General features: G+C 37.1%; 1 protein-coding gene across 1 annotated transcript in view; it reads left to right on the top strand.

The window, feature by feature from the left end:
- Nucleotides 1-22,571, top strand: part of DPYD (dihydropyrimidine dehydrogenase) — a 337,889-nt gene that overhangs the window by 234,409 nt on the left and 80,909 nt on the right. Inside the window, exons 17-18 of the mRNA XM_038144404.1 lie at nt 13,111-13,231; nt 14,111-14,230. Coding sequence (XP_038000332.1) covers nt 13,111-13,231; nt 14,111-14,230 — 241 coding nt within the window. The remainder of the gene's footprint in view (nt 1-13,110; nt 13,232-14,110; nt 14,231-22,571) is intronic.

Genomic DNA, 22,571 nt, shown 5'->3' with positions numbered 1-22,571 from the left:
TACCTTCTAACCCCCAAAATAGAAAAAAAAATCTTTGCGTATCTCAGCATTTAAGCCCTAGGTTTGGGGAATTATTAGATTTTTTTTTTTTGTTTATATTGAAGAAGGAATGTATATGTCTCTTGTGAGCACTGAAATCCAGATTCTGGTGGTTTAACTATTCAGATCATATGTAAAATGAACTTGCTTTGTGGTTCTTTTCTTACCTTTATTTTCATTTTGCTTCAGTGGTACTTGCTACCGTGTCTGCTGCTGGCTGTGCTTATGTTTATTGCCTGCAATTAGGAGGCAAGTTTCATAAAAGCCTACATTGCCTCATTCAGAGGACGACAAATCTGTCAAAAACAAAAAGAAAAAAACCCCAAAGCCCTGGTTACTCTGCGAAGATGAGAGCTGACTGCATGGCACAATTAGATTTGCTCTGCTGTACCTTGGAAATGGGAAAGATGAGGCTGCTTTTTAATTGAAGTGCACAGCATAGCATGCTAATTCGCTGTTGCTCTGCCAGCAAGGAGCTTGAAGTATTTTAAATAAATGATGCCCCAAACAGAATTTGATTATATCTGTGTTCATGTGACATTCTACTATCAGCCTACAATAATATGCTGGTTAAGTATAATTCATTGAGTCCTGCAGGCAGTATTAGTTCTCGCTCTTCTCTTCTGTATCAGTTATTGCTACAAATTAATGCAAAGTACAGCAGAGTGGTGCTACACTGGGCTGTGGCAGCAGTGTGGACATTGTCATCCAAAATGCAGTATAACCCAGTGTGAGTGAGGTTTGTGTTGGTATTTGCGGTGGAGTTTCAGGACTCGTACATGTTGTTGTTCTCTTGCACTGGCCACTGTCATCCATTTTGGGTGATTCTTCAAAATACAATCCTAGCTGATCTCAGTGTCTTTGCATCTGCCACTGCCCTCTCTTGCTTTGGTGTATGTCTTGACCAGATGACCTCTTTCAGTCATGTTTCTCAGAGTCCAAACTTTTTCAAAATCTGTGTAAATTCCATAAAACTGGGTGACTGGGGAGAGGAGGGAAATTGCCTGCTGCCCAAGCAAATGGATATGAAAAGGAGCCTTGGTAGTTCACCTGAGGGAAAAGCTCAACAGAAGCAAGAAATTTAGTTCCTGAGAAACAAGGATTTCTTGGTTGAGGTGGTGATGCTGTTACACTGTGTGTGCAGGGATGTGCTGCACTGGGCATTGTTTTGCTGGGAGGGAATCAAGGATGTGCAGGGAGAAGGGATGCTGCTGACTGCCTGCTTCAACTCCTACAAATGTACACATAAGCACACTTTTTAGCAGGTCTGGAGATGTGCTTTGTGGAATTTTGTTGATGGTCCCACACTGATCATGGTCCACCATCATCCTTTATGATAATTCAATATTGTTGTTTAACTTCTTTGGATTGGTTTTTAATCTTCTCTGTTGTCAGATGTCTCTTTCTTTTCTTTTTCTATTCCTGCATTCTTCAGAACTCTCCTCATAAACTAAATCCTTTTGCTTTAAAAGTAAAAATTGATTCATGAGCTATTTCACTGGAAATCTGAGCAGGAAAAGCTTGCTGGCTTTATAGTCACTCCAGGGTAAGTGACATCATTCACCTTCCTCCACTACCTGAGAATTCATTTCTTTTCTGTTACCATTGCAGGATTTAGGTGTAATTAAATGTTGTGATTTAAATGGATTTCTTGCATGCATCCTTTATGTCCTCATGTATTCTATCTTTTAAAAGGAGACAATACTTAATAATGAGGTACGACAGTTAATTGGTGTTTTGTCTAAAGAATTCTGCTTTTTATACACTCAAGGAGAAATGAATTGAATTGCAAAGTTTAATAAATTCATCATCAGAACTCTATTCTGTAATTTCATATTGTGGTTTGACAACATTTAATCCACTGTTACTGCTTTGAAGGATTTCTAATTGAATTACTCAAAAGACAAAATGGAAAATAAAAAGGGATTATAAATTCGGCAGTAATGTTAACAGCCATACCAACTTGCTGAAAGTTTTTAATGACCTGCTATGGCTGTTAATAAGGTTTGAAATACTGTTTATGTGCAGTGACATATATTTATGTAAGGACGGCATTTTCTACAGAATGCCTTAGCAAAGGTATTTCCTTAGCAAATGTAAAAGTGATTCTGTTTCCTTGAAAATCATGATGACATGAAAGCTATTTGGGTTTACACTTAATTTTCAATCTTACTATGATGGAAGCATTTCTGCTGAAATTCACATTATGGGTGACAGATGTCACAGAGAAGCTTAGTTTGGTCTCTTTATCAGTGACCTGGCACTGTTTGGCTGTTTTAATGACACTTCAATAGCCTAACAGCAATGAAGTATACAGTGAGTGCTTCCCATAAAGGAACAACCTTTTTTTTTTCCTTTTAAACCAAATAGCAATCTGTACTTGTGCTTGAAATTGTATTTTAATGCCCTGAGATGTTTTCAGAAGAGGGAAATGTAAAAAACTTGAGCAGGTGCCCAGGCCCTTTGGAGTGCCTTTGGATATGTGATTGCACCATGAGGCATTGCAGTTTCTTGTAACCATGATATCTGTTAAACAGGATTTACTAGAAACAAAGTGATCACCAACAAATAACTGTGCAGGTAAAATAGATATTTTAATATTATCTTGGTGCACGTTAGTAATTTTTTCTTTCTGTGGTTTCAGTTTTATGCCAGTGTTTGATAAAGTTAATTAGCAATATATTAACTAGTCTCTTCACTGCCTACACGAAAGTTTTCAGGATTAGACTCACATTTCTTTAAATTTTGCCTCAGCTCCTAGGAAAGTTAGTTTGCTGGGAAGCTTGCTCTTTACAGTAGCCAAATCTGAATACATGCCCACTTGATGACCATCTTAAAACTGAGTGGCAGATTCTTCTCAGAGCATAGGTTTTAGATTCCCTAGTTTTGTGTTTCAAAGGTTTATGCTTTCCTCAATTATTTACTATTTTCTGCCTTATTATTATAGGAAAGGACAGAGCTTGCCTACCTGACCACGAGAGAAAGCTATCTGTAGCTGCAGCTTTCACATATTCGAGTTCTGTGCTTCCCTTTAGAATATTTCACATATGACGTAAACCTAATCAAACCCTTATGCCTTCTAGCAGATGACCTCTGCATGAACTAAAGAGCTGAAATATTATTTAATCATGCTGCATACCACTTTTTACAGTGCTATGAGAAACATTACCTTGGCTGGCTAGAAACAACCAATATAAAATATTTTGTTCTGTCAGGGGTAAAAAGGCATTTTTATTAGTCAACACTTTGCTTACACTAGCACTGTTAAATAAATCTTTCCAGTCAGTGTGTCCAGGAAGGTTACTGATGGCAAATGTGCAGTTTTGTGTTTTTCACTTGGAATATTTAAGCCCAGTTGATATTAGAACAAATAATTTGGTAATTTGGACTGCCAACTGTGCATCAGCCTTTCAGGCCGACTCTTAGTGATCTTTATTCTGGAAACCAAAGAAAATCATCTGACTTAAATGCCTTTAAATATTGCATTAAAATCGATGCTGTAAATACTCATTGCTAAAGTTTTAACAGACCTATCATAATGAAACAAAAGGACTGTTTTCCCTATCATGTAAATTAAATATAAGCAAATATCAAATGTCTTATAGATAATTTTTAAATTAGAAAGTTTGCTAACAGAGGTGTCTATTCTGGTTGCTTAGAATAACATTTTTAAATTAAAACTAAGTGAAACAATACTATTATTCAGAATTATATTATTATTATTATTCCTTATTCAGAATAAGGAAAAAACTATGGCTCAACCACCTTCACAGAGAGAGGAATCAGTTTTCAAAACAGATTCAGTTATTTTCCTCTTTGTGCTGGGGAGAAAACAAAAGCCTTTTCTGTAATTTGAAAAAAGGAGTAATTACAAAGCTGACTAAAGGCAGCAACCAACCTTTCAATTCTCAGTTGTGCTTGATCTTGACATCCTTCTAATTGCTGTTCTTACTCCCAACACAAATATATATTTTCTACTTTCCTGTACTGGTCAATCAAAAATCTCCAGCTCATTTTTGACCTTGTCTGCACATGGGTTTTCAGTCATGAGGTGCAGCGTTATCCAGAAGGGGTGTAGGAGTGCCATGATGCTAATAAGATGTCCAAAGAGGATCTCCCACACAGCACTTTGATAAATGTATTCTTGAGTTTGGATGCTGACCTATGTTCAAATTGACAGTTTTTAAATTAGATAAGTGAAAACCCATTGGACTGGGTTCTTTTTGTTTGGCTTATTTTTGTCTATTTTTTGGCATACATAAGGCATCATTTGTTTGTGCAGATCTAGTGAGTACTACAATAAAGAAACACTGTAACAAGGTACTTTTCCTTTTTTTTTATTATAAAGTGAGGCAATCAAAGTTTATTTGTCTTGAGCTTTTAACATCTTTCAGAGGTTCTGATTAAAGAGCTGACATAGGGAGAAATAGTTGTGATACCGAAGGAGAGTAAGAAAGAAAAGGGAGAAAGGGATCTGCTAAAATTGAAAAATTTATTGAAATTCTGATTCCGTAGAAACCCCTTATATGTATTTTAAGATTTATTTTGTTATATGCTTTAGAAATTAAAGTTTCTTTTTTATGTACACCAATTTTTTCTTTCAGTTATTCAAAGTAGTCTGAAAAGAGCCTGTGACTCCTTTGAGCAGTAGGAGCCCCAGGCTCTTGCTGGCTTTTCTCAATGCCCACTTACCTCTCTCAGTATCAACGGGGTCTCAGAGTTACGGCTTCTCAGTTCAGCCATGCCCAAAACCTGGACCTAATCCAGAGTGACTTGATTTAGCCCAGTGGCATGTTGGTATCACTGGAAGAAAAGGAGAATCTCAATTAGGCTCCCCCGAGTGGAACTTGCAGTGACAGATCTGAAGGAGTAGCTGATCAAACTTTGACACCTTGCTTGCAGCTTTACTTTAAATTAATAAAGTCCAAGCATCTAGAAAGGGAGCTAGGTGACGGGAGTTTCTTATAACTTACTACAGGAAAAAGAAAGTTCAGTCAGGTCTCTCAATTCTCACTTAGATTTTTACTTTAGCAAAAACATTATGAATCAGGATTCATTGCTCTCTGAAAGGTTGGGGTTTTTTAAATTAAATTTTAAGATAAAAATATGTTTTTACTTTCAAATGGTAATGTTTTTGCCTAATTGATAAATCTATAACCAAAAGAACAAATGTAGTCTGGAAAAATGAATGGGAATTTTCCAAGCTATACTCCTACACCTTAATATGCAGAATTTTGTAAGCAAAAATGTGCTTGTTTCACTAGTAGGACATGCTTAGTTATATAAGTGATATGATATCTTCTCAGTTTAAAAATATTACAGTTTTTGTTCAAATTATAAAGAGAACATTTTGCTGTGTAAAAACAACATAAATGTCTTCATTTACTTAGTAGACTTGTTTCAAAAGACTTTTTTTAAAGAAAGAAGCATTTTAGAGTGTGTAAGAGAGTAGAAAATAAGTATGTCCTTGAATTAAATCAGTGAACAATAGTCACAGAGCACATCGTTGCTATGGTAGTTTAGTGAAATGGTAACTATGTGGAATTTGCTTAATTTTTCTCATCTGAATCTCTGATCTTTTAGAAATGCTTTCAAAAACCCCACCTCTACAACCTCCCTTCACATTGAAAAGACCTCTTGTTTCAAAGTGCAAATTAATTAATAAAAGCTGAAGGCTTAAGTGGGATGAAACATTTTTATTCTCCTAGAACAAAATATGAAATTATTCATCCTTAGAAGAATTGCTATCCTGAATGGGATTTTCCTGTACCATTTTATAGAAGATATTTAATGAGATTTTGAATTTTGGGGGGTTGGTTCTTTTGTTTGGGTTTTTTTTTTTTTTTTGGCTAAACTAGTACATCTTGGATCTTATGACAAAAAGCAATACAGTATTGACTGGAAAAGATTCCTGAATTCTGTCATTATCTCTAAAAGTTTATTGTACGGCATTGGTTTCACATCACATCACATCATGGATTCTTGCTGGAGGGATATAAGCTCTCAACCAGCAGCTACATTTTTGTGAGGCTCACCAGGCTAACCCAAGCCTCTGATGTAATTTAGGCCAGTTTTTTAAATTTTTTCCTAATATATATAGATAGCTTCACATACAACCGTGAAAACTGTTATTCCTGCCTTAGGTTAAACTGCTTCATTTCTTTCTTTTTGACAGCTGCGGTCAATAGATGTTGACCAAAAGCTGTCAAATTTCCTGAGAAATGAGGAAGAATTTTTTACTCCAGATGAGAAGCTGAGAGTTATTCATCTTCTATCCTGGGAAATCCTTCCCTTATTTTGACAGGCTTTAAACAAATTGTTAGCTTTAATTAAGTTTGAAATGGGACAAATGCGCAACCTAAATTGCTCCGTTCTGGGGTGTAAGACAGCAGTAAAACTAACCCTGAGATTCTGCAATGGTGACTCCTGCTACAGTGATTGACTGTAATTCTGTGTTTTGGTACTGTGGAAATTTTGTGTAGGTTTAGAGGGAGATAGTTTTATGAAGACAATCTTGGGCCTCCATACGAGGAAGAAGAGATAGTGGTACAAAGGATAAATATTAAAATACACACACATATATATATAAGTGGTGAAGGCTACAGATACTACTGTGCAATGCTTTAAACTGGAATTCCCATACTTCTACTTTTTCTTCATATTTTAATGAATAGCAAAGGAATATTGCTTCACACAGAGACTTGTTTTTTTCCTGTTATTAGGGTTGGGTTTTTTGGGTTTTTTTAAAGTTATTATTTTGTAGTGGTTTTCTGGACAAGAAATATGGAATAGACATATTTAAACTAACAGCTCATCAGGCTGTACATCTCATTACATTTATGGGATTTCTGTAAAAGATGCAGATCCACTGGTGCACATTGAGCCAGTGGAGTGGATTGAATATGTGAGGGGTCTACCCAAATTAACATTACTCACTTTCTGCTCCAAATGCATCCTGCCCCTGCCTTTCCACACTGCAGTAGTGGCACTGTAATGTTCAGAGGGAGAGTAGGATGCTCTAGAAAGTTGACCTGCTTCATGGAGGTTACCAGCAGACAGGGGACGATCCTCCTCTCCTTTTTTGCTTTTTGGATGAGGATGCCCAAGGGTCCTCTTGGGCCATCGGACAGCAATTTGACTGAGGGTAGGTTTAACTTTTCCCTAGTAGACTATTGTTGAATGAAACAGTAAAGTGAGAGTAGTACATGTATTAAATTTAACAGATGAGTCTTGCAAATTCTCACCTAAAAAGCTGTTCTTAAGCTACATCATTCTTGTAATCATAAAAGCACTCCCTCCTTTTCCCATAGCTATGGGTACTATTTTGAATAATCTATTTGCTGCTCAGAATGAGAAGTTAACTGTAGAACATTTTTTCATGTAAAAAATTCCTCCAATTCTAATAGATACAACAGGAATACAAGATTTCTTTCTGAAGAGCCAGCACAGAAAGAAAATCTGTCATGAGAAGGATGCATTGTTGTTGTACTTGCCTGCACTTGCCTAGCCGTATATAAGAAATCTCAAGTGTGTGCTAAATTCCTTCATGTGTGCTAAATTAATAAAAAAGACAAAATAAGTCCTCTATAACTTATTATCAGCATTTAAAATTGAAGACATGTTGGCATAATACATTATTTAGCAATAAGGCAACAAATATACATCAGAATAGTCTTGTGGCCACCAAAGATTTGACATGTACGAGGAAAATTAGACTTACTCTTGCATTAAATACAATAAAATATTTTATTTTCTGAAACTTTGTTGTTTAGGTCATTGTAGTCAGTGATAGATGAGGTTTAAGGACTTTACATGCAAGGTCTTGGTGTATCTTACAACACTCATTGTGCCATCTAGAACTTCCCATCCTCACCGTCAGGATAATGGACCAACACAAATCATCAACGTGATGCATGGTGATAAATCCAATAGGTCTATGTAATGAGGCCTTCATACATGTATAGAGTCAGGATTTGATCTGAAAAAAGCTGCATTTTTATTCTTTCCACAACTGTACAAGTCCTTGTCCTGCTCTTGGTGAGACAGAACTGCCACCATTATTTAGGGACAGCCTGAAGAGTGCAAGATATGGTCCATTTTCTGTGGTACTAATTAGACATGATCAACTAATGTGCTCTACTGAATGTTAACCTTTCTTATGAAGTTCTTGGGGAAAGTTCCAAACAGGTTTGGGTTTTTTTATGACATCTTTCAGAGTACTATTTGTATTCTCTCTATATATATATGCACACATGTAGATGTACATGCACTCACACACGTGCTTCCCGAGGAGTGTTTGTGTAGTTAACAAACATATGTTTGTTACCCTAAAGTAGTTGTACTTCTATCTTTTGCATAATTCCAATGCTCTGAAAATCTATTTAAATCCAAGTATTAAAAATATTTCTGTTGTTAATGGGTAAAGTATCTCATGGTTTGAAGTAGTCGAGAGAATTAAGTACAGTTTTCTGCCAGACAAACCTTTTCAAGTCCTTATGCAAATGACTTTTGCAAAACTGGGCACCAAAGCAAGGTGATTTGTGGAGGTGCACCTCAGGCCATCTGATTCTACTCTCTCTATTTATTGAACAGTAATTCTCAGTAAATCTCTACCTCAGAGAGGTGTTCTGAATACTGTGTAAAGATTGTGCAGTTACAGAATAGTGCAAAAATGAGGGCCCTGAAAGAACACTGAAAACAGGTCACACTAAAAATTTCCAAAAATCTGCAGCCAGACATTTCTGTGGTAATCTCATCATGGTTTTGTTTCTTTCCATGAAACACAAGGAGAGGTGACCTACTCTGTGCACAGCATTTTCACGCTGCTTTTTAAACATGCAGGATGTATCTGCCTTGGGGCTGATAGGACAGGGGATTCATCTCATTACTGATGCCAAATGCAATCAGTAGACAACTTGCTGCTTTAATTTCTGAGGACTTATACTCATAGTTATGGTTGTAGTTAAGCTTATCATGTGATCATTTAGAAAAAAAAGGTGAATAGTTGTTTTTCCTCTAGTATATCTACCCATTGGCAATGAGTAGTTAGGATTAAAAGCTTCATCTAGCCCAAGGCTATAATGAATATTCAGGAAAAATGATTCTGTACTGTTGCTTAGGGAAGTAAAAAGACAACCCCTGTAACATTCAAATCTCCTGTGCCTTTGGAATAAACAAGCATTATTTGATTAACAGGAAGACAGAAGACACACTGAGGTACAGCTTATACCAAAAGAGACTTTATATGGTATGAAATTAACAACAGATTCTTGTAGTACACTGTATGAATCAATATTACGTTTTAGCCAATGATAATTTTACCAGGCTTTTATTTAGATGGGGTTTGTTTTTAAAAAAAATTAAAATACAGCAGATAAACAAAGTATGCTGGCAATGGATGTTACAGTCCACTGGAGCATTTGTTCATTCTTCTGGATTGACACACAGTGCAAAATTATGCTACATGTTCTGTTACAATCATACTGTATCATTATTAATGAGAGAACCAACAAACCCAGTTATGTGTAATGAAAGAAGGTAATTTTTAGCAACATGGTAGACTCTGAACCAAAAGCAGTACAATCCTCTACTAAATTAAGCAGAATAATATTTTATTTAGTTCATATTGTTGGTTTTGTGAATACAAATGCCCAGCTGTTTTTACAGCTAGTAACATTTTACATATCAAGCCTTTTAGAAAATATTTCTTAACTATGCAAGCTTCGTCAACCACTTTATCAATGATAAAAGCTGCAGGTGCTTTCATAGACTTAGATTGGGGTAAAAAAATATATTTGTGTTGTTTTCTAATGTGATTTATGGGCCTCAAGATTCATTCTTTCAAACATTACATGCTTATCCTTGAATGTTTTATAAATCCAAGAAAGAATCGGAAAAAGCGATTTGTGAATTGGGGTCAGTCTTTCAGAAATCCAAGTAGGTGGGAGGTCCTTGATCAGTCAAATAAATGAATTAGGCAAAATGAAGCTTGTACATAACCTCTTCAAAACTAGTTTTTGGTATCATGCTACTCACTTTGGTAAATTTATGCCTGAGTTTAAAACTTTTTTGGATGAGTCAAATTATGTATTCTCAAAAATCTGAAGTTTTGAGCTGCGTTTCTTTAGTCAATGATTGCATTAGAAGTGAATTCTCTATATCTAATCACTTTAGTGTTTCTCAAAAGTGTGTTCTTGTGTGACCTCTGCAAATTGGTCTTAGTCTAAAGGCAAGGAAGCTTCTATGGAGAAGTTGTGCACCATTCAGAGAACTTCCCACAGATTATACAAATGTAGTGTATTGATTTCCTATGAAAATTTTCTGTCCAGTGACATCAATATCTTCTGGTTTCAGGCATCTGATTGCTTAGAATGCATTTTTCCAAGTCTTTAGTGCAAACAGAGTAGGAAATGACAAAACTTATAAATTAACAAATTACTTCTCTTAATGATCTAAAGAAGAAAATGTGAAGTTAAACAAAACCAGGTGAGGATATTATTCCTCTTTGCGAATACATTAGTTGTCTTGTCTGTTGAGCACAAAAGCTCTGGTATTCTCAGGCAGTGACTTCATGACAGAAATCCCTCTGGCAGCAGGGATGCTCAGGCTGTGCCCGCTGGGCTCTCCCAGTGTCGCTGCTGGGAGGGAGAGAGGGTGGGCTGCGGTGGCTCTCTGGTGTTCACTGCACCAGGAGGAACCCAAGCAGCAGGGCCTGGAGGCAGAGCAAGGAGAGGAGGAGGAGGTGGGTGGAAGAATGGATCGTCTGGATGTTCCAGCACAGCTCCATTGTAGGGCTCACGCTGTAAAGGGAAAGCAGCAGGATACATTGCATGGGTGTGGCTTTTGGGTGTGGCACAAGGATAAACTGACATTTTTTTAAGTTAACCAGCATTTTTTTCATACGAGATTTATTTAACATGCAAATTAATTGTATAAAACATTATGGGGGAAAAATAACCTTCAGAAATACCTGTTTCAGTTCAGAACTGTCAAATTTAATGGGAATTCTAATTTTTTTTTTTTTTTGGTATAAAATTCATCACCTTTCCAATTTCTGTCAGTAACTCTCTCACTATACAACAAAGCACTGTTTTAACTTTTGTTTCATTTTTTCAGTGTTTACTCACTTAACATTCATTTTTTTCCCTGGACTATTAAGTGAAATAGGAGGAAAGATTTTACCTCCTTCACTTGAATTTTTGAATTATTTTCCTATTAATTTACCTGTGATTTAATGGGGACCAAAAACAGGCAGTTTTTCAAGGCTGATACAAGTGAGCCTTTCAAAAGGGCTTTTTCTAATCATGTGCTGTGGAGTCAGATATTTAAACTGTTTACTAGCATGAGAAATAGAAGACCATTCCATTACATTAATTGCATTAATCTTGGTGTGTGAGAAGTAGAACTGATTAAAAAGAAAGATCTTTACTTATTTTCAGGGGGAAAAAACCAAACAATTATTGTTTGTGACAAAAGACGAACTACTTAAATTGTCTTAGGTAGGATGAATACCAGGTTTTACGAAAGACATCTCCCAAAAAGTTATTCAATGTGGTTTAAAATAATTGTATATTTTTAAGGCATTAGTGTGTGTTAGAGTAGGAATTTTTATGGCAGCATTATAAGCACAACGAAGTCAGCATAATGAGTTATGTGGTGCCAACATCCTGAATATTATCACAAGGATTTCTAAGGAGATGAATTAACATAAAGGATATACAATTCATGTCTTCTAGAGGGTCTCTCATTTCTGCATTGGGCCTCAAGGAAATTCAAAACAGAAATGAAAGCCAAAGCTGCAACTACTTTCATACTGCCGGTGCAGCGTTTCATGCATATTTCATGGCAGCTGCATGGGCAGGAGATCACCACTTTTATTGGGATGCCAGAGCTAAGTCTTAGGATTTTACTATTCATGTCAAGCACTGTGTACTTTCTAGGAACACAGCCTGTGGGGTTTTTGTTTGTATTCAGCCATTGGTGTAAAAAGGAAAAACAACAAGGGGATATTTCCTGTGTGTTCACTAGACTGGCAACCTTGGTGTCCACTGGATTGTTTTAAATTAAATTTCATTTTGTCTCATCCCATTCTCAGTTACTACATAGCAATGCAGCTTTCTGAGTTTTTATAATATCCAAGTGGGAAAAGATTATTCATGTATGACAGATTTAATTATCTGAGAGAGTAATAAAGGCTTAGTAAATGTAAATAATTGCTGCAGTGCCACTTAGCCTACCAACAGGTTATACTTGGGCTAAATCTTGTAATGGCACCATTCAGTTTTTAACCAGAACATGCACCAGGGTCTCTGTACGTCAGTATTGCAAATTTTAAGGTACTTGCCACAGAAAAATCAAGCAAGTGTTACATTGAGCAAGAACCCTTGTATGTGCCAGATGCAGGTGTTGGTTCCACTGAGCTGTCCTCAGTGGAAAGGGTAGCTGATTACTGTCTACATGAGATGTATTCCGTAAGAGAAGTAAATGACTGGAAATCAGCGAAAGCTAACACTTGAAGATTGCAATTTCTGGCTTTAACAGAGATTTTGATCTTTCATTTACACTATGGCCATTCCAAGTTATTCTCAGAGTTCAGAAATGCTGAATTGCATTCTGATAGCCCTGGAACCTCAATTCATCCTTGTTATGATCAAGGCATGATCAGACAACACTTCAGATTCACGTTATTTTATAGGATACTGCTTGTTTTTAATGTACCTTACATGGAGTGAGTCATTAAAACTGAAAATTAATTTTTAAAATAAATGGATAAAATAGTCTCTGTCATCCAAAATGGTATTTTCCTCTCTCTGGGAAGGGAACATTTTGTGATATCTTTGTCTTAGGAAAAAAAAAATTCCTTTTTTTCACAAACTAACCTTTCTGTAGTGGATTAGCAGTTACTTGGTGTGTCTGAATTAAGTTAACTAATGAGATTAAGTTCAGTTCTGATGTGCAATTTTACAAAATTGCAACAAAGCCACTTAGAGCAAAGTTTTCTATTTCCTTAATATACCTTTTGTTCATACTACTTTTAATTATGTTCTATATTTATCTGGCCTATTTGAACAGGATCCAGAGCTGGTACGGAACATCTGTCGCTGGGTTAGACAAGCTGTTCACATTCCTTTCTTTGCCAAACTGACCCCAAATGTCACTGATATTGTGAAAATTGCAATGGCTGCGCAGGAAGGTGAGTGACTCTGGTGCACAAGTTGTGCAGATTTACTAATTTGCTGCATGAGGTATGATAGGAATGTTGCTGGAATAACAGATAACAGCAGAAACTAATAGGAAAATATTTTGTTTGATATGTTTAGAATAAGCACAGTGATCAAAGGTTTCCGAATTTTGTTCATGCATCTGGAGCAGAGCACTATATGAGGAGAACCATGTTAGACTGTTAACAATAAATTGTATACTGTTTCCCTGCATGTTCTTACTTCTGTCATATTTATATGTTTACCATACCACTGTAAATCCCCCTATTCCTATATTTAGTAGTAAAAATGGTGTGTGTGTGGGGGGGTGTTTTCTGAGAAAACAAAAATACACTACTTGAAGGTATATATATTTCTTTCCTTAGAGCTTAATGTACAACGTGGCAGCAAATAAGTTTGCAAGTAGGTGTCTTAATCCATCATTTAGAACCATTGTAATTTTTTCTTTGTCACATTGCTTCTTTTGTCTTGCTGCACAGAAGCTTGGAGGAGGTGGCCACTGTTTTGGGGTACCTTCAGATGTTGAACAGCTGCTGTAGCAGCTTTTGTCCCACACAGCTGAAAGGCAGAGATTTGCCTGTCAGCCCCAGCATTTCCACATGGTGTCTTATAGCCCTTACAGCTCTTTCAGCTGATGCAGCCTGCCTTGAAGCTAGTGCTAAATTTGTTCTCCCAGGATCAGTCATAAGGACCTTTCTGTGCATCCCCTTGCAGTTTGTTGCTTTTGCTCTCCAGCTGTTTATTTGAATTTCTAGTTATTTCAGAGTCTCACAGGTTTTCTTCAGTATTTTATCCTCTCTTGTTCTTATACACATGATTTAACAAAAAGCAACTGACCTTTTCTTTCACAGGTGGCGCAGATGGTGTTACAGCCACCAACACTGTGTCAGGACTGATGGGACTGAAAGCAGACAGCACACCTTGGCCGGCAGTTGGTCGAGGACTGAGGACCACATATGGTGGCATGTCAGGTAGGTGTTGCCCTTTTTGATGCATAGTACTTCCTTGGAGGCTTTCAAAACATCAGGAGGTCCTTGTAGTGGGCTAGAATATCATGTCTGCAGTCGCGCCGAGTCCTTAAAGCTCACTGCTGGTCAATGTTTCTAAGTCATGACAGATGGAACAGATTAAGTGTGAAGGCTCTTGGGTTGCCCTTTCCTTAATGGTAAAGCACTGCATCAGAATACTGTGATAGGGTCACTGGAGAGGGAAGGAAATCTCTTCCCTCGTGACCCTCGCTTTTCCTCAAATTTTTCATCCTGTCACAATTGTCAGGCCCCACGTTAGACAGAGGCTAATGAAAGGGCATCGCAGGGGGAAATATCAACAATCCAAATGCAGTGTATGTTTCATAGCCCAATCTCCAGCCTTCCTTGCTCCTTCCCACTAAGTGCACCTTTACCAGAGAGGTTATTTCCTCTTCTTCCCACTGTGGTAAAAATGATAGACAGTATTAGGCAAATATATGCATATTTTTGTAGCCTATTTCTCAAGATATACAAGAATATCTTGTGTAGCCCATATTTTCAACTCCTGCTTCACAGTTTAATTTTCAAACCAGCTGCAAAACTTTTACATGCCAGTTCAGTACCGGTGCACACTAATGTAATAATCTATTGACCCTGTGAACTCTGTTGCTGTGACAACACAAACTTGGCCCTGAAGACAATACTGTGAGTTTCTTGGCTTTACTGGTATGTCTCCTTGGTGATAAAAGTAGCAGTAAATATACATAAAAGAAGTAATAGCATCCTCCCAATTGAGTCAAATGTTATTCTATAGGACCCACCTCCTACCTCACCCCAAAAACTTAATCAGAGGAGACCAGACAGGCAAAAATATCCTTTATTTTATGTGACTGGTGTTATCCTTAGAGAACCATAGGAAATGCAGCAAAAGATGACTTTTAAACAAACTTTAATTCAGATGAGTGTATTCAGTGGCAAATTGTGTTATTGCCTTAGAATTTGGAATTTTTTAGAGAATGCTGAAAAGTAAGAAAGTGATAACAATCAGAAAAAATCATTATGCCTATCGCATAATGGTTTCAGAGTGACAGTCCAATAAGATGTTATATTTTAATATTATGCAAAATGGGAGGAAGAGGGGAACAAGAAGAGAACAGCTACAGCCCATTTCAATTTCTCTAGCCTGCCATGTTGACAGGAAAAGAATAAAGGAGGTCACAGTGGGTGCTGTGCATTAAAAATTAATAGAAGAACTATTGCAGTAGTATTTTATATAAGTAACACCATTCACATTTTCTCATTTAAGTTGCAATTTGTGAATATTCCTTCCTACTGTAATTCTGCCTAATAAAATCTATAAAATGGCTGCATTTTAGAGAAGTGTGTCTATGTCACAATTTTGAAACATGTATGCAATGTAAATTAGAGTGGCACCTGCATGCCCAGCTGTAAGTGAGGATGTTCCAGCACTTCTGTGGTTTACAATACTAAATGGATCTGAAGAAAAGTTAGGTCTTTATTTTATTTATATATATGTATGTGTGTAAGTATAAATTTTTTTTCCTGAAGTTTTTTGTGTATCAGAGGGAAGAGAAAATTACATTTTAGGATGCACCTATGATGCAAATCTGCCTGTTTAAAAAATGTTTAAAATACTGGAAGTGTTGTCAATTTATCATGTTTTGAAAGAGTCATCACTGGGTCCCAATGCCACAACTCCTTGCCCAGAAGGAAGCCACGGATTCAATGAAGTCAATAGCTCGGCAGCATGTTGCAATACTTCCTGCTCAGTTGTCAGGTGTAGCAGTATACAAATTTCCAAAAGCAGGAAAACAATTTTAAATCAGGGGAGCTAGCATGCTTACAAGAAGACAAAAAGTGGGAGAGCGTGTCATCTTGTCAGAGCAAGGGGCAGAGTGGCCATACTTCTGTTCCAGCTGTGCCACGGCGGAGACATGTGGCCTGCAGCCAGACACTTGACCTTTCTGTGCTCTATTTCTCCTGTCTGTGGAATGGCAGGAACACCACTTACATGCCTACAGGCTTGGTGGGAAGTGCTCTGTGGTCTTGGCATCAAAGTCGCTTCACAGCGTAACATATTGGGTTTCTATTTTGATATGCGTGAATTTGTTTTGTTTTATTATCTGATAGAGTCAGTAAGTTTTTTGTTGTTTTTTTCCAAATAATTCCTCTCAAGAAAGAATTAATTTTTGAAGCGAAAGACAGCACTATTATAGAAGCAATGAGTCTGGTTTATTTTCAGAGTGTTTTCCCAAAGCACAGCTGGTTCATTGTTGTTCTGTCGTGCACAAACCTAGGGCAGATACAGCACACAGCCAAGCTGGATCAGGCTTTCTGGATTTTTCCATGTGCATAGATTGTGGATTGGCAGGGATGCTCCCATGGCCCACAGGGACAGTGAGTGAGGCAGGAGTTCTGTCCCTCAGGGTGTCACACTCACGGTGCGGTGTGACCATGGGTCAGGTGAGAGCTGGCCCCAGCCCTGTGGAGGGCTCAGCACAGGGATCCCTTAGGTGTCCTGGTGAGGTCTGAAATGCACCTTGATTTACCAGTGGTGACCCTCAGCATTACCCAGCCCCTGTGTCTGTCTGCTGGCCAGACAGTGGCAGTGACCAGGTCACGGGACAAGGAGTCGGTCTCCTAAAGGACCAGTGTTCTCCAGGGATTTATAAATTCACTGTGTTAGGGCAGTGCAGGTTGCCTTCTCCAGGGGAGTGCAAACTCCCTCCTCTGAGTTTGATGAAAGTTTCCAACAAAGAGGAAATTACCACGGTGGGTTAGTGCCCTGGCCTAGCAGCCGCCCAGCATTTTGACTGACAGATGTCCCTATCCTCCAGTGATCAAAAATGTCCTCCTGTGTGGCCATGTACTGAAAAAACATTTTCCATATAAATTTTCCCCTTGGCCTCTTCATCCCTTCTCTTCTTGTCTGCCTCATGCAGAAGCAGTTGTGTGCAGGAGGTTCATTCTTCATTTTTGAAGCAGGAATTTTTTTTATAATTCCTCTTAAATTACTAAATCACACGTAATTTCCGATGATTTATCTAACATATAGAAAAATAATAAGAAGAAAGGTTTATTAACATCATCGCAAAATCCTGAGGTGTTTTGAGAACAGACTTTTGTCTCTTTTTTTTTAATGTTTTTTAAAAAATTGTTCAAAGAAGGAGAGACTTAATGGGATTACTTTGAAAGCCCCATTTAGTTTTGAGTTGTCACAGTCAGTGTTTTCTTGCCAGCCAGTGCTCAGGCAGTGACCTTCCTGTTTTGATCTAATTTGATCAGCTGAAAATTGCTAAGCTGGAAGAGGCATCCCTGTTTCCTCCTTTCTACCCTCCTGTTTCTTGTGTGGTTTTGACAGGGAGGGATGCCAGTATCCCACCTTTGACTACCAGACTGTAGGACGAGTCTCTGTCTTCACTTCCCTGCAAATACTGAATTATTAATACAAAGTGAAACTGCTCTCACAGGATACACACTCATACTAGCACAGCCTGCTGACCTGAACAAGAGCCTGACTTGGGAGAGCCAGATTTAAATCCCAGATGTGAGCCCAGGTCATAGCTGGGCCCCCTGGATTCCAAATTTACCCTACAAATACTGAGCTTTATAAAATTTCTTAGCTTTTTCTTCTACTTTTACCTCTGTCCTGGTGACAAATATATATATATATATATATATATATATATATATATATATATATATATATATATTCAGGAAAAATTTCACTTTAATTTTGATATATTGCTGTTTTCTAAAGAAAATGAATTTCCAATTTGCACTGTGGAGCATCAGATGAGTCTAAAGGTTGTGGTAGCCCTGCAGATTTTTGTGGCCCTGTTATCTGAGAGGACATTGTGTTTAGAGAATCCCCCAGTCTTCATCTATTTTTTTTTAAAATAAATTTTTAAAAATTAATTTACAGGAACTGCCCATTACTCCAAAAATGTAGTTATCCTAACAAAGTCCATACAAAATATGGTTAAGGAAATAAGCCCTTTTGATGAAAGAAAAAATATTAAATTAAGATACAGTTTTTCAAGCTGTGTAACTGTCATATGTGTTTGCAGCATTAGAGACAGTTTGATTTCCATTAAAGGCTTTTAGAATGGATCTGGCAGTATTTCAGGTTTGAGAATGTAGAATATATGAGATTTGGTCATGAATTCTTCCTATACATGGGAAGAGTATTTGCAAGGTATTTGTTTATTAAAAAGAGGCTAATGGGGGGTTTTATCCTCACAAGGAATAATGACCTCTGGCTCTGAAAGAGATGTTTTAGTTTGTGTAAGTATAAATTATTTTGAGAATGCTTTTTCTGGTATTTTATAGATACCAGAAAAAGTTGCCAGGTTTCTGAGAAATGTTAATATACTGTCAGCAGCTGCATACTTCCCTAAGATTTCTTTCTTTGAAATGTATTTTAAATTTTTTTTAAAAGTTTTTTTTTCATGAGCTTTCATACTGTGCTTCCATATTCCAGATGTGTTTTATAAAGCACATCACATTGCAGCACAATGGGATATCTATTGCAGGCAAAATAGAGCAGAGCTTCTGTTTAAATTTCCATGGTTTTTTGTTCTTTGTCATCTGTTTGTTTCTTTGTTTTTGTCTGGAAGCCAAATCCTTAGGGGATAAATTTATAAAACCATACACTGGACTTAGCAAAAACTTAGGTTAAAAGCAAATCTCTCTATGGTGCACTCACTATGTATTCTTTTAATGCTTTGTTTCAGAAATATTGCAGTATTTTACAGTAGCAGTTCAAATACCTCATGTCTGTGTGCTGTTATTGCTTTGTCCATTTATTATATGCTGTAGTACTATGGCATTATTTGCACAAATTTATTGTACAGCATGTGCAAGTACATGTGCTTGTTTTCCAGAAAAAGAGAGATTCAGGAAGCTGTGTGTTATAACTTCATAGCTGCCCACAAGGGATGTCAGAAGGAGGATATCTAGGTGGTGGATTCAGTCATTAAACACAGGAATGTATAATTATTGGAAAGCAGCAGAGACAGTTAATTTTTGTTACGTTCTGAAGTTGGTGGAGCTATCTGTTTTTACAGAAAAACACTGTCCAAGAGCAATTGTGACATTTAAGGGAATGCTTTTCAGGAGTTATTAAATTAAAATGTATATTGACTTTATTAATAGAGGCATGTATTCTAATCTGAAATGTATGAATTATATTGAAAGAGAAAAAGTTGAAGTTACAATAATAAAAGCTGCCTTTTAATTTTAATTCAGTGACACACCATTAAAAGAAAAGTGAAAAAACCAACTAAGAGCATTCACTTTACTCATCGCAGTTCTGCCAGTGACAGTGCAGTGTGGATTTTGGTCAATAGAAATGAATGAAGAGCTGCCCGTCACTGGAAACAAAACAAAATGTATGTATGCATAGGCACTCCTGTTTAGTATAAATATTTACCGAGAGTTAAAGACTATTTACATTAACATATATTTATAAAACAGTGTGGAAAGGGGTGAAAAACAAATATATGCCATAGTACAATTTTAATTTTGTTTTATTATTCCTGTTCAATGTAGCTCAGCCATTAAAAGCCCTTATTTGCATATATTATGTCAAGATTCACAAAGAGTCCTCTGTTTTCTGTCGTGTCCTTGCAGCAGTCTGATTTCTCTTAGTGTACTGCCATCACTGGTCTGTGCAGGAGAGATCAGAGCCCTAATAATAGATTTTTGACAGGGAGCTCGCCTGCTACCTGCCCTACACAAATCCTCACTGTTCATGTTTGCTTCATGGCAACAAAGCAGACAGAAGGAAAATGCCAAGTGCTGAATTTGAGGTACAGCCCTGCCATAGCTTGACATTTCAGCAGAATAGCAGTTTATGAGATGCATAATTTTTCATCTGGGACTCAGCTGCCATTTTCATAGAGGCTTGCAGCTCATCGACTGACTGGAAGTAGGGCAAAGGTTTACAGCATAGATCAAGGTCTACATCCTTCCTATAGCTATTTAAAAATAAGTATTATTCTCTAGATAAGGTCAGAGAACTAAGCATATTTTTTCAATTTTTAATATTTTCTAGCCAATTTCATTCCCAGAAAGAAAACACTTTGCACTTTTAGCACAGGTGTCATTTGTAGTTGATTCGAAATGATCATAATTTATTTTATTCACCAAAAGATTAAATGAGTCCTGGAGAAAGAATGAAGGAGGAGTCCTTACACAGAGCATTTGAACAAAGCTGTGTTTTCTCCTCCTCTTACTTTGAAGAAAAGCTCATTCTGAGCTTGAAATGAATGAACAATCTTTACTCCTTGAGTGTAATTGGTTTGTGGTTTATTATTGTTGGAGATTGGATTTAAATTTTCACATTCACGCACATGTACTTGGGAAACAAATGCAGTGTAGGTACATGTAAGTGTGTGTTTAATTTAGAATTACACATCTCTGTGAGCTTCAGTAACAGTTCACCATGTCAGAGCCTCATATAGAACAGTGGTACCGTACATTGGATTAATTAAAGAAGCCTTGCAGAGAACTGAATTCTCAGTATGTCAAGATTTCAATTTTATGTTAAATATTTTCTAAAGGCCAGACCCTTAAATCTCAGGGGCTGTACCAAGCAGTGAGCTGTGAATTTAACCATAGGCTAACTGCTAATGATAAGGAAAAGAGTCCAAGTTGAGGCAGCTGTAATACAGTCATTGGATTAGGCTATCAATCACTCGGTTCCCTGAGGAACAGGCAAAGACGACAAAACAGTGAAAAGGGAAATTAGGAAGAGAGGGCATGACTAGAATGAGATTCTTCACCAAATGTATCTGTTAGCTGGCTGAATCCCCCAAGCATCAGACAGGAATGTCCAGCATTGCTCTCAGACTGAAAGCCCGAGTGTTTGTTCCAAAGTCCTAGAAAACCATCAAATCATCATTAACTGTTGCTGTTCTGTGCAGGCTGCTAGAAATGCAATTGGCTACATTCTTCTGGTTTAATAGCCTCTAATTAGGTTAATCTCTAAACTGTTGCTGTTGAACACACTGGATTCACTGTTTATATCAGAGTTCATATAGAATATGTACAGTTGAAATAATTCATTTCACAGTTGATTGGGTTTTTTTATAAACAGATAACTGTTAAGCTATCAAGTCTAACTCATGGCAACCAAAGGCATGTGTCAGAAAGCAGTTCGTATAAAATCATAAATTCTTCTCAGACATAATATGAGAAAAATAAGAGAAAATCACTATAGTATAGATTGTGGGAAAGAACATGAAGGGCATGGGGGAAAGAACACGAAGGTTTATTCTGGGTGCAGGTAGATGAAATGGGAAGTCTGTTCATGTAGGGGTATAAATTAACATGATTAAGTACTGAGTGTTCTCATAGTTAGCATCTTGAAGACACAGTCTGATTAACAAAGAATGGAAATAAATAGAGAAGGTAAAAGAGATGTTTCAAAGCAGGTTTCAAAAGTGTTTCAAAGAAGGTTTGTGGAGCAGGGGCTTGTATTTACACTAATGGGTATAGATGAATGTACCGCATGTAAACTATGACCTGAAAAGGAGGTGTAAGTCAGTCAGGACCAGAAAATCCTTCCTTCTGGTAATATCAGCTAGATGGACCCCAGTAGCAGTGACTTTGTCAGCATAAGTTGATTCTTTCCATGTCTGTCAGGTCTGGGGAAAAGGTGTCTTATGATCACCTCTTCTAATTTTAAACAAAGACACATCCAAAAAAATCTCTTTTGTGTCATGTCTTTTGAAGATCATTGTGTTTAAAACTGAAATATTTATATTGTAAAAAGATTGCTATAATTAATTTCAGAGGTCATTTAACTACTTTCAGTATCTTACAAATTATTTATTTGAAAAGTACTTGGCATTTAAGTACTTTTTAGTTTAAGAATACTATCAAAATTTTCAAATGGACATTAATTAAATAACAAAAATGAAAAAAAGCTGTGGTGAAGTCTGCTGCTAGGTTTGTTTGCCATTAAGTCTCAGCAGGTCTCAGTCTTGCTCACCTCTCTCCATCGACAGTCACAATGAAGTAAAAATATATTTTGACTTCAAAATGATTCTTGAATGAGGTCTAGAGACTGTGATGGCATGCAGTATAACTCTCCAGCCTTTCCTACAACTGAAAGGCTACTACTGACTACAAAAGTGTGTCTGAACTGAGAGAACTGTGTGCCCTGTGCTGTCCCAGTGACTGTTTGGAAGGGTCGCTCTGGCTGCTGACCTTTGTTTGGGGATCACTAAATTAGGGTTGGGCCAAGCTTTCCTCTCTCAGTGTGCAGGTGATGCACATGTACATTCTGTCATTCCAGAAGGAGTGGGTAGGCGTG

Source organism: Motacilla alba, chromosome 8 (assembly GCF_015832195.1).
Source record: "Motacilla alba alba isolate MOTALB_02 chromosome 8, Motacilla_alba_V1.0_pri, whole genome shotgun sequence".
Lineage (NCBI taxonomy): Eukaryota > Metazoa > Chordata > Aves > Passeriformes > Motacillidae > Motacilla > Motacilla alba.
Note: the sequence above shows the minus strand (reverse complement) of the source record. Positions and strands in the feature narration are given on the sequence as shown.